Here is a 13,373-nt window from a genome sequence, read left to right on the forward strand (position 1 = left end):
ATCAGAACTGATCAATTTTCCCCTGTAGGGTTAAAAATTAAGTTGGCCCACCCTTTGCAGCTTTAATCGCTTCATCTGTTCTGGGAAGGCTGCCCACAAGGTTTAGGAGTGTGTCTATGGGAATGTTTGACCATTCTTCCAGAAGCGCATTTGTGAGGTCAGGCACTGATGTTTGAGAGAAGGCCTGACTCACAAGCTCAGAACACCTTTGGGATGAATTGGAGCAATCAGGTTGATGTCAGGACTCTGCAAGCCAATCAAGTTCCTCCACCCCAAACTCACTCATCCATGTCCTGTACTTATGGACCTTGCTTTGTGCACTGGTCTAAATCATTTGGTGAAGGGGGGATTATGGTGTGGTGTTGTTCTTCAGGGGTTTGGGCTTGGCCCCTTAGTTCCAGTGAAGGGAACTCTTAAGGCGTCAGCATACCAAGACATTTTGGAGAATTTCATGCTCCCAACTTTGTGGGAACAGTTTGGGGATGGCCCCTTCTGGTTCCAACATGACTGCGCAAAAATGCACAAAGCAATGTCCATAAAGACATGGATGAGCGAGTTTGGGGTTGAGGAACTTGAGTGGCCTGCACAGAGTCCTGACCTCAACCCAATAGAACACATTTGGGATGAATTAGAGTGGAGACTGAGCCAGGCCTTCTCATCCAACATCAGTGCCTGACCTCAAAAATGTGCTTCTGGAAGAATGGTCAAACATTCTCATAGACACACTCCTAAACTTTGTAGACAGCCTTCCCAGAAGAGTTGAAGCTGTTACAGCTGCAAAGGGTGGGCTAACTCAAGGTTTAATCATACAGACTAAGACTGGGATGCCATTAAAATTCATGTGTGTGTAAAGGCAGGTGTCCCAATACTTGTAAAATACAATATAGTGTATTTTATTTATTCGGTAGCAGCAGGGGGGTGGGGGTGCACACACGCATCATAAGCTGACTGTCGGCTATATTTACACACATTTTTGCATTGTTACACCTTTAAAAGGAGTATTGGGCACATGGTTGCAGCAGATAATACATCATCTCTGTGTTGCTGAAGGATAATGGGCCGCACTCACCGGCTGTTTTGTCTAGAAAGTAGGCCAGCAGGCAGCGCATAACAGCTTGATGGCAGATCACCAAAACATTCTCCTGCCGCTCCAGCTCCATAATAACCGGCTCCAGTCTCTGTACAAGGTCCTCATAGGACTGTAGGAATGAAAGAACAGAATGTAACAGAAAGGGGGCAAGGTCTGAATCATTCCAGGAGAAAAAACAAAACCAAAGTGTCTTTATGCAGACACTGAATGAGAAAGGATACCGATTTATTTAAAGTGTCCATTCGCCCACCAGCCCCCCACCTCCCCGGCATCTATACTTGCCCACCCACACTTTCTCCTCACACTGCCAGAACACTAAGCTAACAGAATGAGGATTTCCGCTATGGGGAAGCAGGTCACCCCTCATGTGACAGTGCTCAGATCCGAGCTGCAGATTAATTAACCCAATTGCGGTCATGTGAGAAGGAAAGGATCAGAGGCAGGGTGGGGTTGTGCCCTGCCTTGACATCTTCCCCCTGTATATTCTGCAACACCTGTCTGAACAGATGGAAGATGCTGCAGTGGTATGACAGTGATTGATCATGACCGTGTAAGTATGCATACCTGGGGAAGTAGAGCTTAAAGTGTTACTAAACTCACAACAGTAAAATCAGTCTGGATATGCAGTAAAACATGCTTGGTATGCTCACTGTGGAACCTAAGGGGTTAATCCTCTGCATTGTGTAAAAAGGCTGTTCGCTCCCGCCTGCTCCGATTCTTCTTTCATTGCCCCCAAAACATGTCTGGATAAGATGGAGTTGGTGGAGTCAGTCTGCACATGCTCAGTTTGGTGTGTATTGCTAGAGTTTTTTTCTTGGGAGAGAGTGCATGTGATCAGCACAGGGCCAATCATCAATGTCCAAGCAGAGTCAGGTGTCCTGCTATCTCACAGGGCAATCAGGGGTGAATGAAAACTTCCTACAAGCTTTAACCAGACACTGATAAAAGTCACAAGACCGCTATATACTGCTGATGAGAAAAGGTATTTAGCGGTTTATATTTACTGAAATGATTGCATCTCCATGTGCTGTGTACTGTGAGAGGCCAGATATAGTGAATGCAGGCTCCTGGGCTTAGTAACACTAAGTGCAGACACCATCACTTTGCCCTGAAAGGGCAATATGACAGGGTTTCTTTAAAGTGGGCCTATTTTGAGATATGGATTTGCTTACTTCTTCTAAAAATACCAGTCCCCTGGCTGTCATTTGCTTAATGGGCTTTAATGCTCCAAGTCATTGACTCAAAACAAGTGTACAGATTAGGAGTTCTGACTTTGCATGCTCAACGTGACTTAAAGTGTTACTAAACTCACTACAGTAAAATCAGTCTGTATATGCAGTAAAGCATGCTTGTTCTACTTACTGTGGAACCTAAGAGTTTAAGCCTCTGCATTGTGTAAAAAGGCTGTTTAATCCAGCTTTCGCTGTTCCTCCACTTCTTTCACAGTCCCCAATCTATCTCCTGTTAGAATAGAGGCCAGGGGACAAGCTGCACATGCTCAGTTTGGTGTGTATTGCTAGAGGTTTTTTTTTCTTCTTGGGAGAGTGCATGTGATCAGCACAGGGCCAATCAGCACTGACCAGACAGAGGGTCAGAGGTCCTGCAGCCTTATAGGACAGTCGGAGCAGAATGAAAACAACTCTTACAAGCTTTAACCAGACACTGATAAAAGTCACAAGATTGCTATACACTGCTGATGAGAGTTTAACTGTTTACTAAAACAATTACATTTCCATGTTCTGTGTACGGAGGGAGACCAGATATAGTGAATGCAGGCTCCTGGGTTTAGTAACACTTTAATGGTAGAACAGCCAAAAGACTTTTTACAAGTTTAAAAAAAAAAGGACATTTAAATACTTGATAGCAATCCAAAAACGTAAGTGTTAAGTGCTTCATTGACATTTAGGCCCCTTTCAGAGCAGACTCCATTCCAATCAGCAGGGGATCCGCTCACAGATCAGAGCAGGCAGATGACAAGTCAGTGTATGCACAGTTTATGTAGAGCAGACACGGACAGAGCCCACTCTGCTCTATGGGCCGTCGGGTGTAAGTGGACTTCACTGTCCATTAACAGCCAACTACCTCTGATAAGATCCGCCTACACAGAGAACAGATCCGCTTCCATTTGTTTTCTAGTACACCAGATTTGAGGTAGGCGGCTGTAAACTGACAAAAAAGTCCATTTACAGCTGCTGGTACATTGGGGTGAATAGACCGCCCAATCAGGTCACCTTAACTAGACCTGATTTGAATGGCCATTTGAAAGGGGTCTTAAACATTGTGAGCAAGTTGAAAAGCTCCTCTTTCTGTGCAACCTAACAAATTCCATACAGATCCATATTTGCCAGCAAACTGATGGGAGCATATCTCTCCCTACAGGTAAATATTTGCTGATAGGAGAGGGCATGTCCCTCCTTACATCCCATATTTGCCAGCAGACAGAAGGTCATGGGTGGTGCCCCACCTGTAACTCAGTTAGCAGAATAGAGCATAAAAAATGGTTTGCAAGTACTGCAAATTATTCCTTTAAAGCGGTAGTAAACCGCAGTAAAAAAAATATGTCACCGGCTGCATGCATTCTAAATATCTCCTAAACAATGTAAGTTTGGGAGATATTCACAGTACCCACAGGTAAGCATTTTTACAGGCTTACCTGTAGGTAAAAGATGAAAAAGTGGGGTTACCACCACCTTAGGTGTAACCGGGGACTTAATGCATGCCTGGTAGAAAAGATCATTCAGTAGTAGTGGTTTACAAACTTTCCTTTCTCCTGCCCATCAGGTTCTAACATTATACCACATTAACAGAAGTTGATGTACTTGCAAATCTGCACATCTTGACATAACATGACCCTGACCAGTACTGTGGGAAGGGTCAGTGGCACATTGTTCTGAACATTCCTTGTGATAGCGGCAGCTCAGCTTCCTCCGCACTCACCTCTCCCTTGGGGTATCTGTAGCGATATTTGTCCTGGTCCCTTAGCGCAAATTCCTCAGGGAAATGATCCTGTATCTCTTCATAAGTCATCTCCTCGCACACACCCTGCAGAGATTATTATTATTAAAAATAATTCCTGATCAGGAAAACCGGAAGCAAGGTCATCATTTCAAAAGATACACAGGATGGATAGATGGAACTTTGAGCCTTAAAAAAAAAAAAAAATCTACAGTCTTTGGCACATTTGTCTCAATTCAACCTGTTATGACAGTGGTCATTCTCAGCAAAAAGCCAATTTAAAAAAGAAAAAAAAAAAGACATGGCTGAAAAAGAATAATTGTTATACATTAGAATTCACAACACTCTTCCTCCACCTCTCAACACCACAATCTAATTCCCCGATTTAAGACTAAATTCTAACATTACAAATGTTGTGGTGGCTTTCTTTCTGTCCTATATTTTATTGATTCTGAGGTGCCCTCCACTTTTAGAGTGCCCGCCTCCCTATTATATGCCCCATTTAAGCACCCTTGCAGAGTGCCCTCTTCCAGCACAGTCCTCCACCAGCAGAGACCTCCACCCTTGCAGAGCGCCCTCCTCCGGCAGAGACTGTCGCCCTCACAGAGACCGCCATTCTTGTAGAGTGCCCTCCGCTGGCACAGCCTTCTGCCCTTCTAAAGTGCTGCCTGCTTAGGAAAAAAAGTTAACAGATGCAGCATTTGGTTTAAACAGGTTTACTTTCAGGAGGTCAAGTAATTACCTAAAACTTCCAAATTAAGGATCAATGCTTAAAGCCCCGTACACATGTACCGATCGTCGGCCGAACGATCGGCCGTCTTTTGTCCAGGGCTGTCCTGTCCGCTGAAAAGTGCAAAAGACTGCACACGAATTTTGTCGGCCAACAACAGCCGACTGCAGATGTGATGTCATGTGATGGTTAACTTTCCGTGTTTTTTTTCTTCTCTGAGCATGCCCAGTCTTGCAAATCTGCTGATTGTCGGCCGAAATCTGTACTGACTGGCGAACAATCGGCCATTCTGGTGTTGGCCAACAAAAATTTTAATGCCTACATGACTGATTCTTTTCGGCCGAAAGTGCGCTGTCGGCTGCATCATACTAACAAGCATACAATCGGCCGATCGGTCGTCGGCCGAATATTTACGGCCGACGATCGGTACGTGTGTACGGAGCTTAACTTTAGGAGTTGTCTCCAGAACAAAAGGGGAGATTAAATATTCTAACCTGTTTTGATGACAATTGCCTGAGGAAAATTCCCCTCCAACCTTGTTTAACCTTGATTTTCTCCCCCTTCCTTTTACAATTACAGAACAGGAATTGAAAGAAGCTCCCTAATGAGACAGACTGCATTAAAGTGTTTGTAACCCTAAATTATGCCTTGCTGCCAGCCCCTCTCTTCTGTATAAGTGTTTGTAAAAAAACACAGCCTCTAAATACCTTTTTGTGAAGTATCTGCAGGCCGGTCACAACTCCCGGCCGCTCTGGTACTACCATCCAGGGCTACAGCAGGAGTCGTCGAGCTCTGCCTCTGTCATCAGCCGGGAGACACGCGACCCCCAAGCTAGCCACTCAGCTCCTCCTGCTGTAGCCCTGGATTGTATCAGAGCGGACGGGAGTCGTGTGACCGGCCTGAAGTTACTTCACAAAAAAGGTATTTAGAGACTTGTTTCTTACAAACACTTATACAGTGCAGGATGGGAGCTTAAAAAGAGGGGCTAGCAATGACATTTTACTTTATTAACAGCAGAGACACAGACTCCCAAGCTGACAGGCAAGGAGGAGGGGGGGCAGAAAGGCAAGACAGTAGGGATGTAACGATATCGAAGATATCGCAATATCGTATCGTCGTGGTCGTCTCGATATCGTCGTGGTCATATCGCGATATCGTCGTGGTTGGGTTACAATATTAAAAGGACAGGTGTCCGTCAAAAAGCAAGAGGAGTAAACACAGTCCCGCGGAACAAATCAGTGTTTTATGTTGTCACGGATCCATAAATACAACAATAAATTGCCTGTTGACTGGCAAAAGCAGAATAAATGTCGGCATTTTTTTGCTATTATCATCACAAACACTATCATGAGCTATTTAACAATACCATGAGCTTTTCCACAATATCGCAATAAATATCGTACCGTGAGGTCAATATCGAAATTGTATCGTACCGTGAGATTTTGATATCGTTACATCCCTACAAGACAGTGGACGACGGAGGCATGCAGACAGACCACGGTAGTAAGGGATCATTAGCCATGATTATCACGGTCAGCACACAGAGGGAGACACAGTAAATGGCAGGACCAGCCAGATTTTTTACAGTTTTAAGATAGAATTGACAGCACAAGCGCTGTGCTGTTTAACCTGCTATAAGGAAACAGGATCTCTTTTTTTGGTTATCACTTTAAATGGCCAGGAGATTTACCCCCTCCCAACTTTATCCAATAAGGTTTTAAAAAAGTTTAGCATTTACAAACACCTGAATGACCATTTCTGGGCACAATCATTTTTTGAAATAAGTATTTAAGGCTGTATACCACCAGATCTTCCTTCACAGATGGGGCTTTGTGGAGGAGGACCCTGGCCCCAGTAAAAAAAAAAAAGCCCCATCTGTGAAGGAAGATCTGGTTGTATCCTCGTATCCGGTGATTTATACCACAAATCGCACTTATGAGTGTATTTGGAGGTTAGCGGCCATTGAACTTGTCTAAGGGTTAGCTCACTTTGACACGCTGTCCCTACTAACAGTGGAGAATGACAAGAGTCCCTTTTAATTGAGAAGAGTCACAGTTAATTTTTTGAAGCACATTGCTTGTTGCACCTTTTTGCACATGGACAATTCTTCTGTGATTAATCATTTATATTGCACCTGAGCACTTTATTGACTTATTGCACCATCCATGCTTAAACATTTACGTAATACCATATATTGTCATTATGTATTCTTTTTGGCTTATTTGCATATTAATTTATGGCATTTATTGCACGTTTTATTGTTATTATGCAATTTAATCAATATTGTTTAAACACTTTATTCTCATCCATCTATTTTCATATATATATATATATATATATATATATATATATATATATATATATATATATATATATATATATATATATATATATATCCCATTCTAGGGATTTGTTATTATACACTATTGTGTGTACTATGCGATTCACGGCCTTTTGTGATTATTTCCCATGAGAAAGTAGCGCCGATTTATTCTCTCTCATTTTATTCAAGAGGCAATACCACCTCCTGAAGCCGGGTTTTTTTTTTTTTTTATTTGCTTAGTGGCAATCCTACATTGCGAGGCTGTGTCACAACTGTGAGCCAAGCATTTGACTCACAGTTGCAACACAGCCATATTCACCTACATGGGCGGCACCGCCTGTCAAATTCTGCATGTAGTGTTAATGCTTCCCGCACTATTGCCTTTGCAACGTGTACCCTCTGCACCACAACCGCTTTTAGGTGAGTTTAACCACCTGTTACTGCCCCCTGGCCGCCTGTATGAAAGGAGTCTTAGAGAAAATGCTCTGCTACAACTGGTTTCTTTAAACAAAATTTAGGATCATACGAAGGCATTATTTAGTAATGAGTCTACAAAGATCATCCATGCAACTTACCGCATCAATCTCATTCAGCGCCTTCCACTGCTCATACGGTACGTGCAATGCTTCCGCTGTCTGGATAGTACGCTTCATATGACTGGTCCAAACCTTCAGGTCTGGGATCTTCTGACACACAATGAAGTTTCCCAGTGCATGAGCATACTGAAAGAGACCAAGAAGAAGACCATGAGCAAACTGCAGTAGTCTAATGGGACAGTCAATCAGAGATACTGTATATGCCTCAAGTGGAGTTGAAGCCCAATGTTTGCACTAGCTACACAGGAGGAACATAGGGATCACACACGGTAAAGTCTCAAGATAGCTATGTTTGAAAAAACTGAGTTTTTGTAAAATTATCTGTAAAATTCCTTTCTCTGAGACCTCCGACAGTCACCGCCTCCTTTAAGTCATCACTATTGGGTATTGACTTCCGCTCCACAGGAGTAGCTAGGCATAAAGACTTAGTCAAAAGAACAAAGGCATTTGCATATACACACACCCATGGGGGCTGTCCCATCTGGTCAATACCCCCCTGCAGTGACCACTCCCAACTCAGTTTGGTAGCATAGCAGTAGGTAACAAGAAAACAACCCCAAAAGAGGGACACAGGGAAGGTAACACAATATCTTCATTCAGATGAAATTCTGAAACCGCTTTAGGAAGAAAGGATGAATTCGGACGAAGAACCACCTTGTCCCTATGAACCACCAGATATGGGGAACGACAAGATAATGCGGCCAGTTCTGACACCCTGCGTGCAGAAGTGATGGCCACCAAGAAGGCCACCTTCTGGGATAACGTAAGCAAGGGAATCTCCCTGATATCTTCAAAGGGAGGTTTCTGAAGAACCGACAACACTAAATTAAGATCCCAGGGCGGTAAGGGCGCGCGCACTGGCGGAGCCAGGTGCCGCACTCCCTGGATGAAATTCCGCACCAAGGAATGAGTAGCCAAAGGTTTCTGAAAGAAGATTGCCAACGCTGAAACCTGACCCTTGCTAGTGCTCAAGGACAGTTTCTGCTCAACCCCCTGTTGCAGAAAGGCCAAAATTCGGGTCACCGAATAGGTACGTGGGGGAAATCCCAAAGATTCACACCACGCAATATAAGCCTTCCATGTGCGATAATAGACTTTGCTAGAAGTCGCTTTCCTTGCTTTAATTAGAGTAGGAATAACTGAAGCTGACAATCCCTTGTCCTTCAGTACCTGGGTCTCAATGGCCAGGCCGTTAAAGCCAGTGATTGTAAAGCAAGATGGAAGATCGGTCCTTGAGACCGTAGATCCTCCCTGAGAGGAAGTCTCCAAGGAGCGTCCGCGACCGGCCTGTCCAGGTCGGCGTGCCCGGCTTGACGAGGCCAGTCCGGAATTACCAGGATAACTGGAATTCCCTCCACCTCTATCCTGCGGAGAAGTTTCAGCAGCAACTTGAGAGGAGGGAAGACATACAGTAGCTGATACTGCCCCTACGGGGCGATCAGCGCGTCTGCTGCGTCCGCTAGAGGATCGCGGGCATGAGCTACAAACCTCCGCACCTTCCTGTTGAGCCAAGATGCCAACAGATCCACCTCCGGGGTGCCCCAATAAAGGCACATCTGGTGAAATCATTGGTGATTGACATAAGCCACAGCCGTGGCGTTGTCTGACTGGATCCGAACCAGGCTGCCCTAGCGCTGCTCGGTCCAGAAAAATCAGACAAAGTCTGATCGCTCTCAGTTCCCACACATTTATCAGAAACTTGAATTCTATCGGAAGTAGTGACTTCCCCTGGCTGAGCATTGGAGACCGAAGCCACCAGACCAGAGACTCCCTGGTCCGCTCGCTCAACCGGATCAGATTCCTGGAGGGAACTGGGAATGATATTTGGAAAAAATGAAGAAAACGTTCTGCTCAAGGAACGGAAACTACCGCCCCCTGTAGCATACGAATGTTGGAAGGGAAGAATCGCACCGGTAGAAGTGATTGACACACGATCTTGTATCCCGACCGTATGATCCCCTGAACCCCTTTGTCCGGGATTCAGGAAAGCCATGGATCTGGAAACCGGTGAAGACGTCCCCCCACCCCAGAGATGGGTGGGGGCGCACCTTCAGGCTGTATTGGTTTTATCTTCAGGTTTGGCTGAGCCAGACTTTTGTTTACCCGACCAGCGCCCTTTGAAACCCCCTGAGGGGGCTTTGGAGCCCTTCTCGCTCGCCCCAGCGGAGCGAACAAACCTTTTATGAGCTGAAAAGGAAGGTCCTCGCCTGTTACGAGGTCCTTTACCCTTAGCAGTCTGTGGCAAAAAAGTGCTCTTGCCCCCAGTGACATCCTTTATGATCTCATCTAAGGTGGCCCCAAACAGGCGATCCCCCTGAAAAGGGAGATTAGCCAAAGCTTTCTTGGAACCTTGACTCACCATACCGGAACAGGCAGGCGCCAACTCCTGACAGAACCCCTCTCCACCGAGGTGGGGGGGCTGTCGACCAATACGGATGCCGCGACTCAGTTTCCAACTGGTCGTCGGCGTCCAGGCGAGACGTTTAACTCGCAGGGTCAGTCCCCGTCCAGTGGGACTATGTCGCGGCCGACCCAGCGCGGGGCTAGGGCCTGCACGCGCTCGCAGGCTGACTGGGGTGACCCCTGGATCTCAACATCCAGCCCGTCGACCAGTTTCAGCGTACTTGCTTAAAGATCTCACAGGAACACTGGAGAAAAAAGCTGCCTAATAAAAAGTTTTTCTAAAAAAAAAAAAAAAAAATCCTGCCAGGACCAAAGATCCCAGCAAGGAACTTAGGTCCTTACTCCTAACGAGAGACAGAGAGAGGATATACCCTCTGGGACTGCCCCTAAGGTGTGGACAGAACGTTTTCCTTCCGTCTAGTGTCCTACTCCTGTAGAGGGCAGTATAACCCAATGTGTTATTAATCAAGAGGACTGCGTCTGTCAATGAGCGTCAGAGAAAGTAATTTAAACCGACTAGGTACCATGAATGGACGTTTTAAAGTGCGCCACAGTTCATTAACAGTGTAATGAAACTCAGCGGGGCAGGGAAAAACCTGCGCCGACTTGCGGGTCCTGTGTGTCCCAAATGAGGACACAATGCCCACAGGACTGGGCTCATCCTCCAAATGTAGTGTTTCTTTTACAGAAACAATCAACTCATCCATTCTTCAGGCGACCCCGGGAGAGAAACATCAACCCTCTCCACCTCCGCCTCCCCCTCAGACCCCAGCGGATCTAAGGATGAGCGAGACCCTGAAAAGGGCACACCCACCGCAGCAGCCAGATCACCATCTGAATCAGAGGAGAGAGATAATCTGGGCCTCATCCTAGCAGCACGTTCAGCCATCAGCACCTCCATTTTGGACACCAAGGACGCCACTACAGCGGCCAAATCAGGCATAGCAGGGGCCACAGCAGGACTGGGGTCCCCCACCAGGGCTGGAGGGAATTTGCTGTCCTGAGAATCCATTGCCCAAGGTGAAAATAATAATGCAATAAAAAGGGTACTGTCCCTTTAAAACCGCTGCGGAGTGCGCAGCCCACCGCTATATGAACAGTGACAAAAGACCCCCAATAGGCGAAGAAAACTGAGCCAGAAATGACAAAACAGAAGGTTATGGAAGAGACAGTCTGCAGAGCCCCACAGAGTGTTACCACCTAGATCGCTGCTTCAGAGGAAAAGGAAGTGAGGTCATGAGAGGCTGAACTATAAACTGCAAAGGACTCAGGGAAAATGGCTGCTCATAGAACTGAATGGGAGACTTCAGGAAAATGGCCGCCGAACATGAGCGGAACGATCGTTCTGCCACGCACCGGATGGCGCCAAAACAGCATGTAAATCAGCCCACAGTGAAGCCAACATGCCTGCCCAAAATAAAGATGGCGGACCGCGCGTTTTTTTCCCTCTGCGGCCGCCACACACATCGTCTGCACCCCCAGTGAAAACACCTCAGTGACAGGGAAAAGGGGCTCCCACAAACACAGCGCAGCGTATGTACAAAAGACCCCCGCAGGGATCACAACGGAGACCCACACTGGTACAGACATGGGGGACACACAGTAACACAGGACTGCCACCCCAGACAGAGGCCCCACACAGAAGTACTTACCTGTACCAGATGGCGTGGGGAGCCTCTCAGAACGGAAAGCCGCTGTCCTCATCTGACAGGGAATGCCATTAGCCAAGGACATTACACTGCAGCACCGCAGATGTGTCCAGTGAGGTAGCCACCTCACGGCTGCATCCCTGCTGCAAACAGGGATGGGTCGTTCATAATGCCAGGACGAACCACGGCTGAACGCTCGATGGTGGGCTGGGGGTCCCTCTGACCCTCTGCTCTGGAGAACCAGGGCGGTCAGTCCGATTCCCAGCTCCGCATGAATCCATCTTCATCCAAAGAATCGACTAAAACTAAAGCTGACAAAATAAACAGCTAGTAAAGTAAAGAAAAAAACTTGACATTTTCAAAGAAAATCAAAAAAGGATTAGAAAGGCTGAGACTGTAGCCCCAGCACAGGGAAGCCTAACTACTCCTGACGCTAGGCAGAAAGAAACTGAGTTGGGAGTGGTCACTGCAGGGGGGTATTGACCAGTGGGACAGCCCCCATGGGTGTGTATATGCAAATGCCTTTGTTCTTTTGACTAAGTCTTATGCCTAGCTACTCCTGCGGAGCAGAAGTCAATACCCAATAGTGATGACTTAGAGGAGGCGGCGACTGTCGGAGGACGTAAGAGAAAGCTGCGTTTTAAGGTCTAAAAGCTTTGGTTTATGCCAAAGCTTTTCTGGGCTCCAGATATGCAGCTTGAAAAATTATTAACTTTCAGTGCCTATACATTGCATTGTTATTTTTGCAAAATGGTCGCTTTTGTTTAGTGCATGATAAAAAAAAAAAAACGCACAGGTGATCAAATACCACCAAAAGAAAGCTCTGTTTGTGGGGAAAAAAAAAGGACGTCAAATTCGTTTGGGTACGACCGCGCATTTGTCAGTTAAATTCACGCAGTGCCGAATCGCAAAATAGGGCCTGGTCAGGAAGGGGGTAAAATCTTCCGGGGCTTAATTGGTTAAGAAATGGCTCTCTTCTTGCCACTCTTCCATAAAGGCCAGATTTGTGCAGTATATGACTGATTGTTGTCCTATGGACAGAGTCTCCCACCTCAGCTGTAGATCTCTGCAGTTCATCCAGAGTGATCATGGGCCTCTTGGCTGCATCTCTGATCAGTCTTCTCCTTGTAGGAGCTGAAAGTTTAGAGGGACGGCCAGGTCTTCGTAGATTTGCAGTGGTCTGATACTGCTTGGCAAATCTTTTTGTATCCAAATCTGGCTTTAAACTTCTCCACAACAGTATCTTGGACCTGCCTGGCGTGTTTCTTGTTCTTCATGATGCTCTCTGCACTTTAAACAGACCTCTGAGACTATCACAGTGCAGGTGCATTTATACGGAGACTTGATTACACACAGGTGGATTCTATTTATCATCATTGGATCATTCAGAGATCCTCACTGAACTTCTGAAGAGAGTTTGCTGCACTGAAAGTAAAGGGGCTGAATAATTTTGCACGCCCAATTTTTCAGTTTTTTATTTGTTAAAGTTTGAAATATCCAATACATTTTGTTCCACTTCAGGATTGTGTCCCACTTGTTTTGATTCTTCACAAAAAATTACAGTTTTATATCTTTAGGTTTGAAGCCTGAAATGTGGCAAAAGGTCGCAAAGTTCAAGGGGGCCGAA

General features: G+C 45.9%; 1 protein-coding gene across 3 annotated transcripts in view; it reads right to left on the minus strand.

Annotated features, from left to right (window-relative positions):
- PFKFB1 (6-phosphofructo-2-kinase/fructose-2,6-biphosphatase 1) overlaps positions 1-13,373 on the minus strand; it is a 141,004-nt gene that overhangs the window by 9,470 nt on the left and 118,161 nt on the right. For all 3 annotated transcript variants that reach the window (XM_082263671.1, XM_082263670.1, XM_082263669.1), the window contains exons 9-11: positions 7,674-7,820; positions 4,028-4,132; positions 1,070-1,199 (exon numbers count right to left, since the gene is read on the minus strand). In XM_082263671.1, coding sequence (XP_082119797.1) covers positions 1,070-1,199; positions 4,028-4,132; positions 7,674-7,820 — 382 coding nt within the window. The remainder of the gene's footprint in view (positions 1-1,069; positions 1,200-4,027; positions 4,133-7,673; positions 7,821-13,373) is intronic.

Source organism: Pelophylax lessonae (assembly GCF_965119305.1).
Source record: "Pelophylax lessonae genome assembly, chromosome: 7".
Lineage (NCBI taxonomy): Eukaryota > Metazoa > Chordata > Amphibia > Anura > Ranidae > Pelophylax > Pelophylax lessonae.